Source organism: Triturus cristatus, chromosome 7 (assembly GCF_964204655.1).
Source record: "Triturus cristatus chromosome 7, aTriCri1.1, whole genome shotgun sequence".
Lineage (NCBI taxonomy): Eukaryota > Metazoa > Chordata > Amphibia > Caudata > Salamandridae > Triturus > Triturus cristatus.
The window spans coordinates 1,686,608,789-1,686,621,368 of NC_140590.1; the positions used below are offsets into that span (position 1 = coordinate 1,686,608,789).

The window sequence follows — 12,580 nt, forward strand, 5'->3', positions numbered from 1 at the left end:
AAATCAAGATGGCAGCAAGAGTGCTACTATGAGCCACATAAAAACCAATACCCCAAAAGTAGAAGCTACCTAGTTTTTTTGCAGTCGCGGCTGCTGTCAATATCTAGTTGCGGGCGGCAGGGCAGCAGCTGCAGGGTGGAGTTGGGAGTGGGGGGAGTGTTGAATATGAAAATATAAACTTATCTGATCTTGCGGCCGCCTCGCACTTCAGTGCTCCTTCAAGCCTGCTGCTCCCAACAGTCCCTAGGACAGACTCCCCAACCAATCCATACGCTGCTCTCACACTATGATAGCAGCGCCTGGATTGGCCTGAGCAGGCTGCTTACACGCTCCGCTCAGGCACAGGGAGTCTGGTACTGGTGGAATACAGCCAGGTTAGAGAAACCTAACTGTGCATGTCTGTTTGGCCGGCCTGAGACGGCCGGCCAAACAGACATGCTCAGTTAAAAGTGCACAACCACTCCTCCCTGTGACCCCAGCCCCGTCCCCCCTACACACGCTGGCTCAGAGCCAGCAACTGAAAAATAAAACTATAGTAGCATATCGTTTTATTTTTCAGCTGCTAGCTCTGAGCCAGTGGGGCGACGCTCCCCCGCCATTGCAGAGGAGCCGCCGCTGGTTTTGAGCATAACTATATGTGAGAGAACACTGATAAACTTGTATATAATGGTTGATGTTAGAAGGGTGGGGGTCTGAAAAGTGAAATGCTGCTCCAATGTGAACAAGTTGTGGCAAAGCGTATACTTCTGGCTTGGATTTGAATCCTGGCCAAAACGTTTTTTAAAAAAAGCATGCCACAGTGAAAAAAGCAAAACAAAAACAACAGTTTTCTGTATACAACACATCTGTGTGATAAGCAATTTAATGTGTTTTGATTGAGAATACTTTGAGACGTAAAATCGTTCCTCGTGCATTGCACTGCAGGCAGAATAATACACTTAGCCAATAGCAGGAGGCATAAGAGAAATACTCCTCTAGGTGAAGCAATAGCCCTCACTTTGTATATTTAAAAAAACTGGTAACAGTAGATATGGCAGACCTCTGTACCAACAAGCCAGACCTAAAATCATAATGAAGAAAGTCACTGTGGCATCAATCTTTGATGGTTATCTGAGCAGGAACGCAAGGCGTTATGTTATATGCACTGGCTATAATTTTGTTTTGATTTTAACCGTAAATTGTCCCCTTCAGTATTTTGCTTCAAACGATTCTTGCTTTTCTTCATAATGTTCATGTGTAGGTTTCACGACCCACGATTCCGGCCCCACGGTGCTGGTGTTGAGAATTAACGACACCGTGTTACTCTCCTTTTTGTTCAACTTCGACATCAGAGACTCACCCACCAGGTTTCCAAAAGTCACAAGTGGCGGCCTCTACCGGTCTGATGACCCGGATGAGCTCGGACAAGAGAAGGCGAGCCTGACCGTCAGCCAAGATGGCGTCTGCTGGAGCAATGCATGTGGGCAGAGGTCCCCGATGGTGAGTGCCTCAGACCTCTCGTTCCGGCTGCCCGGGGTCCAGTTCGACGACGCAGGATGGTACACTCTGCTGGTGCGGTTTCCACACAAGGAGCTGAAGAAGAAATTCCATCTCTCAGTCCTGCGAGGTGAGGGATGTGTTGATTGCCTGGAAGACCTCTGCTGGTTGGGGAGAGGTGATATGTGGTCAGTGATCAGTGGTGTGGGGAAGATCGTTACCACTGAGGTAATAGCGCCAACCTAAGGCCACGTTGTATTTACATCTAATGCAAAGTTTTATGATCTCAGATATGTAGAGTTACTCTCAGATTTTTATTCGAATGTTTTTATTCATGATGTAATGTACGTTCTTTAAAGGGCTGCATGTTGGGGTAGCAATAAAAGTTAATTGCATAATGGTAGCCTCCGGTCTTGAAATGAAATCACCGGGATCCAAGTGAAAGGGACAGGAGGATGGTCAGTGGAACACAGCACTTGAGGTTTGGAGGTCACTGTTTCACTGTGGTGGTACATATCGTCTGAGGTACACTTTACTCATGCATACGTGCATGGCAAAAACATGATGAGTGCAGCAATGGGCATTCAGCAGTGGGAGAGCAAATAAACACAATTTAGATGGTGTGGCAGGTCACTTTCTTGTTATCATAATCTGGTCTAACAAAGACTCTCTGAAATTGCTTACTATTCCATGCCTCACCATTCTGTAATCTGTGTGTCCCTTGTTTCAATATTACCTCTCTAAAGAAATCTACGTGTCTCATGTGTCTCTATGAACACTCTCAAGCAACCTCTACGCCCCTTGTGTCTTGGTCCACTCTAAACTAACATGCATGCCTTGTGTCTTTAAACTATGTGTCCCTTGTCTCTATATGGTCACTCTACACTAATGCTGGCCTCCCTTGTTTCCCTTTATCACTCAAAATGATTCTCTGCATCCCTTCTGTCTCTGACCATTCACTAGGGTCAGATTTACAAAGACGCCACACCACGCGGTGCAGCAACCAAAGTTGATGCACTGAAAGTTGTTGAGTGAGAACAAAGAGAGAGCAGGAACATGCAGTATCTAGTACTATGTCCTGCTTTCTCCCAAGTGCCGTGCTGGCGCACCATTAAACTGCATTGTGACATGCACACCTTTGCAGCATAGTACAAGCATGTTTGCCTAATGTCCAGCATAGATTTTGTACAGGAGAGATACCCTTCTAGTACAAAATACAATGACTAGAAAAACTTCTAAACTTTTCCCACTTTGGATGTATAGTATACAGTGCAGCACACATGCAGAGTTGAAAAAGTTTGGAGAAACAAAAGCATTTCTACAAATTAATGCCACTCTCAAAAAAGTGTAATTTTTTGGCACAAAACTATGTCGACTATGGTTAGTAGATAGGCCTTTGCATCAAAACATATGGGCATGGGAACACCCATATACCCCCATGGAATTCCCCCTGATGCAAAGTAAGGCAAAACACTGCTCTGGGTTACTTTCAGGCAACTTTTCAGCGCAAAACAAGTTGTACACTGGAAAGTAAATTCGAAGTAAACATTTTGCGGGGTTTCATGTCACTTTTGTGATGCAAACCCATTGCAAAATATTAGTAAATTTACCCCCTGGTCTCTGCTTCAGTCCTAATGGCTACTTTCCAATGAAATCATTTGTCACTTTGTCTTCATGACCACTCACAAAAGTCTATGTGCTCCTTGTATCTCTATGTCCACTAATACACAAATGTATGCATCCCATGTTTCTATGGCTAACCTATCAGCCCCCCTGGTCTCTGTGTCAACTCAAAACTAATGTATGAATGCCTTGATCTGTGTCCATTCTAAGTAAATCTAAGCTCTCCTTGTATCTCTCATAACGAACCTATGTAAACCCTTGTATCTCTCATAAAGAACCTATGTACCCCGTGTATCTCTCATAACACATCTATGTACCCCTTGTATCTCTCATAACGCATCTATGTACCCCTTGTATCTCTCTTAACGCATCTATGTACCCCTTGTATCTCTCATAACGAACCTATGTACCTCTTGTATCTCTCATAACAAATCTATGTACCCCATGTATCTCTCATAACAAATCTATGTATCGCTTGTATCTCGCATAACAAATCTATATACCTCTTGTATCTCTCATAACGAATCTATGTACCCCTTGTATCTCTTATAACAAATCTATGTACCCCTTGTATCTCTCATAACAAATCTATGTACCCCTCGTATCTCTCATAACGAATCTCTGTACCCCTCGTATCTCTCATAACGAATCTATGTACCCCTCGTATCTCTCAAAACAAATCTATGTACCCCTGTGACTCTGTGGCCCCTCTCAATGATTATATATGCCTCTTATGACTCCCTGATCACTCTAAACACATGCATGCAGCCCTTCTCTGTCGCTGCTTCCAAGCCCACGCCTCCCCTTCCACTGATGTGTGCATGCATTTCTTGCCTCTCACTCTTCTGGTTATTGTAACGATGAGGTATCTTTCAATGGGCAAAGTGCTGGAAACTATGTTCAACATACCTGTGAGACGTGCTTAGGTCAGTAAATTCACTCCTGATTCACACAATTATCTCAACTTAATCTAGATAGAATGCACATAAATGATTTTATCACACAAAGTACAGACCACTCATGCTGCTACTCAACGATGGTTCGGGTGTTGATAACCCAGCAGTACAATCCTTTTATCGCTGGGAAAATGGGTGGACCACACCATGGTGGTCGCAACACTCGGATAGTCCAAGCCCCTTTTGGTCCTTATAAATGTTCACCAGATCTGATTTTTATTTATTTATTATAGCTAAAATATTTATTGAGCAAACCCCACCCAGAAGGTATTGGAGTTCTGTACATGTAAACACAGCTCGACTTCAACCAAGGTGAAGCAGAAAGAGCTCCCAATAATGGGTCAAAGATAAACCTTTGTTGAGTTATGTATTAGGTGTTTTTATGTGTTTTAGCAAGACTTCAAATTTGTAGAATGAAATCAATAAAGACAAAGCATGCCGTCCTTAGGAAATGCACTCCTCGTGTTTTTGGAGTACTACAAGAGAACGTCTGGTGTCACAGTTTAGGGGGCCATGGACTTCCAAGCAGAATGTGTGATTGCTCCGAGTCAAGTGAGATTCATTTGCAATGACACGGTTTGATTGGTGGAGATGTTCAGACTTGCAACTGATGGAGTGGTGTTTCAAGAACATTTAAACTATAAGGGTAGGACTTAGAGATGAATTAAGAGTGGTGTACCTCAGGTGAATTCCTTTGGATTAAAAAACATGTTGTCACATGGAGAAAAGTTTTAAGATAAAGTAATATAACTTGGTCAGCACCAGCGACTAGGTCATTTCCATCATTGAAATAAACCAGACTTAAGTCTTAAGACCGGTGGAAGTCTTTTTTAAGTGTAGTTATTTTGATATACCTACGTGAATGCAATGGGCACATGGTAAATTGGACAATTCTGGTAATATGTTCTTCTCTTGTTCCTCATTAAATCAGTGATAAAGTTGATGGTTGGAGAAATATCTAGATAAGTTTCGTCCACGAGTGAATGTCACAATTTGAGTTCTCAATGTGTAGAGGGAGAAGAGGAAATTACACCCAGAAGAGCAACAGGATATCATATGCACATCGAAGGATGGTCGCCCGGAGACTGCTGGTGGTTCCACATAAACACTAAATTGTGTGTCGTAAAACAAAACCCAGAGGGACTCCACATGCAAGATATCTAAAACTCTAAATGAATTAGACTTTTTCCTTCAAGAAGAGCAGAAGACCGTTCTTCACAGACACCACTATCCCCCTCTTTGGTCTTTAGGGGGAGCCTTCAGGGGGTCTAAAAGAGGACCACTTTCTGGGCTCACAGGGAGAGATTTCCTCTAAACAACTAAGTGGCCAGTGACTCTGCCAGAAAAGGGTATCTAGTCCCAGTTTGCACATGGCCACCATCCACTGTACCAGAATGGGGGCACGTAGGGCCCTACAGACACCAGTGCACCATTAATCAACGTATTTCTGTTTCACACTTCAGTTGCTGCCTCACCCAAAGGTCCTGTGGCCCCGGAGAGCCGAGTAACCCTGATCTGCGAGGTGTCCAACCACTCCAGCGAGACAGTACTGAGGTGGACTCAGGTCAATGGATCCCTAGCAGACACCCAGGAGCAGAGGGGAGCTGGGACATTCAGGATCACCTTACAGATGTTCCCTGAGCGCTTCGGCCTATGGCAGTGCAGCCTCTACAAAGGCGAACAGCTTCTGAAAACTGCTGACTATGAACTAGGTATGTGGGCGGCTATGGGTACGGGGGTTTGGAGGGTGGCAAGGGCTGTTTGCGTTCCCCTTGATGTTGGTCTGCCCTGAGTTTGTCTCCAAATTCTACAGAGGAAAATTATGAAATTCATTTAAGTGTACTCTCAACATACACCAGGGTGTGATTAGAATCACAGAGAGGGGGACGTAGGGGAAACATGTAGAAGTCAGATCTACAAGTTTTCATAAACAAGCTGAGAGAAACACACTGCAAGCACAAAAACACACTTTTACAAAAGCAATAGGTTTGATTTGGTTTTAGTGCTTTGCTGTAGTGTGGGGGACACTTGTCAGTGGTGGGAGAATCCAAGTGTTATATGGTAATGTGGTGGGCACTTGTCTTTGGTGGGAAAATCATAGTGTGTTATACTGTAGTGTGGTGGGTATTTGTCTGTGGTGGGAGAACCATAGTGTGTTATATTCTAGTGTGGTGGGCGTTTGTCTGTGGCAGGAGAATATAATGTGTTATACTGTAGTGGAGTGGGCATTTGTCTGTGGTGGGAGAACTATAGTGTGTTAGACTGTAGTGTGGTGGGATAATCGTAGTGTGTCATATTGTAGTGTGGTGGGCACTTGTATTTTGTTGGAGATACCTAGTGTTACATTGTAGTGTGGTGGGCGTTTGTCTGTGGTGGGAGAATCATAGTGTGTTATACTGTAGTGTGGGGGGCGTTTGTCTTCAGTGGAAGAATCATAGTGTGTTATACTGTAGTGTGGTGGGTATTTGTCTGCGGTACGAGAATCATAGTGTGTTATACTGTAGTGTGGTGGGTATTTGTCTGCGGTACGAGAATCATAGTGTGTTATACTGTAGTGTGGTGGGCGTTTGTCTTTGGTGGGAGAATCATAGTGTGTTATACTGTAGTGTGGTGGGTGTTTGTCTGTTGTGGGAGAATCATAGTGTGTTATACTGTAGTGTGGTGGCCACTTGTCTGTGGTGGGAGGATCATAGTGTGTTATACTGTAGTGGGGTTTGGTGGGAGAATCATAGTGTGTTATACTGTAGTGGGAGAATCATAGTGTGTTATACTGTAGTGTGGTGGGATAATCATAGTGTGTTATACTGTAGTGGGGTTTGGTGGGAGAATCATAGTGTGTTATACTGTAGTGGGGTTTGGTGGGAGAATCATTGTGTGTTATACTGTAGTGGGAGAATCATAGTGTGTTATACTGTAGTGTGGTGGGCGTTTGTCTTCAGTGGAAGAATCATAGTGTGTTATACTGTAGCGTGGTGGGTATTTGTCTGCGGTACGAGAATCATAGTGTGTTATACTGTAGTGTGGTGGGCGTTTGTCTTTGGTGGGAGAATCATAGTGTGTTATACTGTAGCGTGGTGGGTATTTGTCTGCGGTACGAGAATCATAGTGTGTTATACTGTATTGTGGTGGGTATTTGTCTGCGGTACGAGAATCATAGTGTGTTATACTGTAGTGTGGTGGGTGTTTGTCTGTTGTGGGAGAATCATAGTGTGTTATACTGTAGTGTGGTGGCCACTTGTCTGTGGTGGGAGGATCATAGTGTGTTATACTGTAGTGGGGTTTGGTGGGAGAATCATAGTGTGTTATACTGTAGTGGGAGAATCATTGTGTGTTATACTGTAGTGGGGTTTGGTGGGAGAATCATTGTGTGTTATACTGTAGTGGGGTTTGGTGGGAGAATCATAGTGTGTTATATTGTAGTGTGGTGGGTGTTTGTCTGTTGTGGGAGAATCATAGTGTGTTATACTGTAGTGTGGTGGCCACTTGTCTGTGGTGGGAGGATCATAGTGTGTTATACTGTAGTGGGGTTTGGTGGGAGAATCATAGTGTGTTATACTGTAGTGTGGTGGGTGTTTGTCTGTTGTGGGAGAATCATAGTGTGTTATACTGTAGTGGGGTTTGGTGGGAGAATCATAGTGTGTTATACTGTAGTGTGGTGGGTGTTTGTCTGTTGTGGGAGAATCATAGTGTGTTATACTGTAGTGGGGTTTGGTGGGAGAATCATAGTGTGTTATACTGTAGTGTGGTGGGCACTTGTCAATGGTGAGGGGATCATCGGGCACAAGAACTTCAAGGCCACTGAGAAGCAGGATGACATGTTTTTAGTGTTTTACTTCTATTATTGTGCTCGTATTGTAGGGATGCACTAGTATTGGAGCAGCTACAGATTTGCAGTTTACTTGGTGATGCACAGTTGTTTTGTTTGGGGTCTTAAGCTGTATTCTGGCAGTGTTGTACTTACAGTGTTGTAGTCGCTTCCTGGTTAGGTTTCCATCAAAGCCAAACAAACTTATGAAGAAATCCAACCTGCGCCCTTGTTCGATATATTCAGACCTCACTGGACAAAGCTCACATGCATCATTGGAATAACCCTGTAATATCCCCAGAAATAAGTGTGTTGACTTTTTGTTAGTCATTTCAAACGTTTAATGTCTCATTTTTAGGTCTGTGATTTGAGACAACCTTCACTAGCTCGCAAAACTAGTAGTTGAAGATTTGGTCAGCGGGATCCTTTTACTGGGGTTTTAAATAGCCCCTCAGAATTTGCACCCGCCCGCTGGGGCAAACAGCTTGAGGCGCAAAGTGTTCTTGGAATTGCGTTATTTTTTTTTTTTTTTTTTTTTTTTTTAGAGTTTAATCTATTATCCTCAATGTTGTTATTGTTCTTCTCTTTTCTGCATTGTCATTATTTTTCAATATTTTGCTCTCCCTTTTCTGTTTCTCTTTCCTAGCACTACCTACTTGGTTCTGCGTTTCATAATTCCTTTCAGGCGCGCAAGGTCCATTGGGTTCAAGGGGCTTCAGCCCCCCCGCCCCCCCCCCCTCCCCCCCCCTCGTCGTGTGTCTCAGCCCGGGCGCAGTGCGAAAAGACAGGCATAGCCGGAGCGGTGGTCGCTATTGGCTGCCAAAAGCCATGTGTGCCTGTGTCTTTGTGAGAGCTTGCAAAGGAATTTATCACACAGGCTCAACTTAACAAAACCAAAGAAAGAGCCGCTTTACAAACAGGTTTGCACGCCCCCACCGAAATGCCAAGAATTCGAGTTACTATAAACTATAAAACTGCAGAAATGGGGATAATGTGTGGCCTCGAAAGAGGGCATTCGCTTCTGTAAGGAAAAAGGAGGTGCCAGAAACTGCCTTTTCTTATTACCAGTGAGTTTACAAAAGTGCACTCATGTGACTTCACCCATGCCTCTAGGAAAACACTACCACACAAAAATCTTTTCTTGGTACGGGCATGGTTTGTGTTTTTTTATGTCGCACAAGCTGGCGAGGGCAATCCATAGCACCTGTGTACATTTTAACTATTAATAATATAACGAACCAGCGTAGTTAATGGCCCGTGGCAAGAACGCCACTCTTTACTTTGTCGGTGCTTCCGTCTTCATGAAACGAAATAGATAAGGCGCCTATGAACCTTTACGCTCCCAGCGTGAGAGGGAGCAAACCAATTATTTAGGCGTGGAGGGGGAGCCGGGAAGGAAAACAACAAACCTTAAACATGGAAAAGGTTGATCAAGAACTTATCTCCATCGAACCACTCTTCTTTGTTGTGCAGGAAACGTTTGTGTGTGTGTTGGTTGAGTTTAATTTTTTTGCAAAGCTGCTATTTGAAAAAAAACATAAAACGGTGGCCCCGTCTGTTCCCTGGTGTAAGCGATACCTGCGATGTCTTTGTCCCGGGAGCAGCTATGCTGCTTTCTGCTACGCCTATTCCTACTGCGGCTAAAACACTTTTCGATCACAGCTCCTGAAGTGTTTGTGACTTTTCTTTGAACAGCAGAAACGTGGAGGGCTGTTGAACAGCAGCCACCACTCACAGCTTGTAATGTTGCTGGGTGCCAGGCTGTATGTTACTTTCCCCCACAGACTCTCAGGAAACGTTCTGTATGCAAATAGAACCTTTATTACGCCTTGTAAATCACCTACAGAGAGAGCGCCGGGCAACACGCTCCGATCGCGTCTCTCGCTCGCGCGCTATACCTCGCGCATGCGCCGTAGCGTCCAAACGGCCGCTACGCACATCTACGTCACTACGTAGTGCGCGCGTCCACTAGACCGCGACACTACATATCTCCCCCTTTTCATATCACACACACAAAGTCCCCGACCCGGAGGTCAGTCCATTTCAAAGTCTCTGAACCGGGATGGTCTCACCACTGCTCTTCCCCCCCGGGTGTGTCTTACCGGAGTGGAATGTTCCTCTCGGCTTCCCTCTGCGACCGGGCCTCCATCGGTACCTTTCGGAGAGCCCTGGCTCTCTCTCTCTTTTACCTCGCCCTCTTCTCTAGTGGTCTCCCCCAAGGGTCTTCTCCCTGAGTTGTCTCTCTCTCTCTCTTGCTCACCGCTCGTGTCCTCTCCATGGCCTCCCTCGGATGATTCTGTGTCCTTTATCGGCCCTTCTGCCGGGGTTTCCCCTTCCATGCACTCTCGGGGCCACTGTAAGATCTTATTGCATTTGGCCATGCGCTCGTGTGACCACACGTTACCGTCACTGAGCAGTGCCGCCCGGTCATACACTTCTTCTACTCTGAGGGGTGGGGAGTACTTGCTTTCTCCTTTCCGCTTAAGGACTGCCAGCTTCACTCTGACCCACTCCCCTTTTTCCAACGCCGTTTCTTTTGTCCTCTTGTGGCGGTTGTAGTGTTCCGTATAGATGCGCTGTGCCTTCTGCAGGTTGTGCTGCACCACCGCTGGAGACCATTTGCTGGTGATGGTCTTCTCCTGCCACGCCACATTGTCTCTGGTAAAGGGTTGCCGTCCCCGTAAGATCTGGAAGGGACTATACCCCGTACCGGTGGGGGTGATGCGGTACGCCCATATCGTGCTGAGCACCTCTTTCTCCCAGTCTTTGCCTTTTGTGATGGCCGCCTGTATGGAGCCCATCAGCACCCTGTTGAACCTCTCTACTTGTCCATTGCTGGATGGGTGGTATATTGAGGTGTGTTTGAGTATTATGCCGTTCCTGTTCGCAAACGTGACCCACTTGTCGGAGATGAACTGGGGGCCATTGTCGCTGATAATGCTCCTGGGTATGCCTTCCCGGAGGAACAACGCCTTGAGGAAGCGTAGTATCTCGTCCGTGTCCATGACCTCGTTGATGTGCACTTCTGGCCATTTCGAGTATTTATCCACTAGTACACATAGATATTTGGGGATCCCCTGGTCGTCCAGTATCGGCCCCAGGATGTCCACTGCTACCTCTTCCCACGGGTTGCTGGGGTTTGTGAATTTCCCTAGGGGTGGTCTCATAGGTTTGAGTGTCTTGTCCGCCCCTAGGCACTGCGCACAGTCCTTCACGTGCCTCTCTACATGCGTGTCCATCCCTGGCCACCAGTAAGTTTGTTTAGTCCTGGCCTTTGTCTTCACAATTCCCAGGTGGCCTTCGTGAAGTATGGCTAGCAGGGTGGGTACGATGTTCTCCGGTGGCACCACCCTGTCACCCCTGTAGACAAACACTCCGTCGTTGCCCACCGACAGCTCTTCTCTGACTTCGTAAAACTGCCTGATTTTTGATCTTTGTCTCCTTCTGTCCGGCCATCCCCGCACGATGTACGTCTTGATGTCCTCCATGTCCTCATCCGCCTCATACGCGTTCTTCCATTCCTGCCTGCTGATGGCTTTTTCCGGATCGTCCGTCAGAGCCACCATCTCGTCGTCGTCTTCCCTGTCGTTGGAGGCGCTGTCCATCGCAGATGCCCTGCTGAGGTAATCCGCTATTTTGTTTCTGGAGCCCGGGATGTACTCCACGTCGTACCTGTACTCCAGGAGTTTCAGTGTCATTTTCGCAATCCGGGGCGTGGCACTGGCATGGCCATCTGATGTCAGTACTTTCACGAGAGGCTTGTGATCTGTCTTCACCTGGAATCTGGTTCCCCACAGGAACGGACGGTACTTCGCCATGGCCCACACTACCGCTAGCATCTCTTTCTCTATCACGCTGAACTTTTGTTCCGATGCTGTCAGCGTCCGGGACGCGAAGCTGATCGTCTCCGTGCCGCCTTCTGGTCTTTCCTGCATGAGCACCGCTCCCAGCCCCTTTTCACTCGCGTCCGTCATCAATATTGACCGCCCCTGGGGATCGAATCCTTGCAACGGGATCGCTCCGCCAATTTCCCGTTTCACTGTGTCGAACTCCTCTTGTGTCTCCTCTGTCCATATGAACGCCGTCTTGTCCCTCGTGAGTTGCCTCATGTGGTGGGTTTTTGTGGCAAAGTGGTGGACGAATTTACTGTAGTACTCTGCCATCCCTAGAAACGACCGTACTTCTTCCTTGGAGGTGGGCGGCGGTGCTTCGCAGATGGCCTTTACGTTCCCTCTCTTCGGCGTTATTCCTTGCGCCCCGATCTCGTGTCCCAGGTAGGTGACTGATGTCATTCCAAAATGACACTTCTCCCACTCTGCTGTTAGGCCCTTCTCTTCCAGGATCTTCAATACTGCCGACAGTTTCCTGTCATGGTCCTCCAGCTCCGTCCCCATCACTAGGATGTCGTCCTGAAAGTATTGCACTCCCTCAATGTCTTTGAATAGGCGGGCCATTAGCTTCTGGAACACCGCCGCTGCCGAGGCGAGACCAAAGGGCATGCGGCAGAATTGGTAGCAGCCGAACGGCGTGATGAACGATGTCAATTTTTTGCTTGTCGGATGTAGTGCTACCTGGTGGTATGCCGATTGCAAGTCTATGGTGGAGAACCATTTCACTCCTTTCGTGCGGGCCAACATTTCCTCTATGCGTGGCAAGGGGAACCTTTCCACCACTATGCACTTGTTCAACTCCCTGAGGTCCACACAGAGGCGCACTTTGC

At 46.5% G+C, this 12,580-nt stretch overlaps 1 protein-coding gene across 2 annotated transcripts in view; it reads left to right on the forward strand.

Moving 5' to 3' along the window:
- The window catches only part of CD4 (CD4 molecule), a 126,427-nt gene that overhangs the window by 99,484 nt on the left and 14,363 nt on the right, over positions 1-12,580 (forward strand). For both annotated transcript variants that reach the window (XM_085619838.1, XM_085619839.1), the window contains exons 6-7: positions 1,241-1,606; positions 5,519-5,767. In XM_085619838.1, the coding sequence (XP_085475964.1) occupies positions 1,241-1,606; positions 5,519-5,767 (615 nt within the window). The remainder of the gene's footprint in view (positions 1-1,240; positions 1,607-5,518; positions 5,768-12,580) is intronic.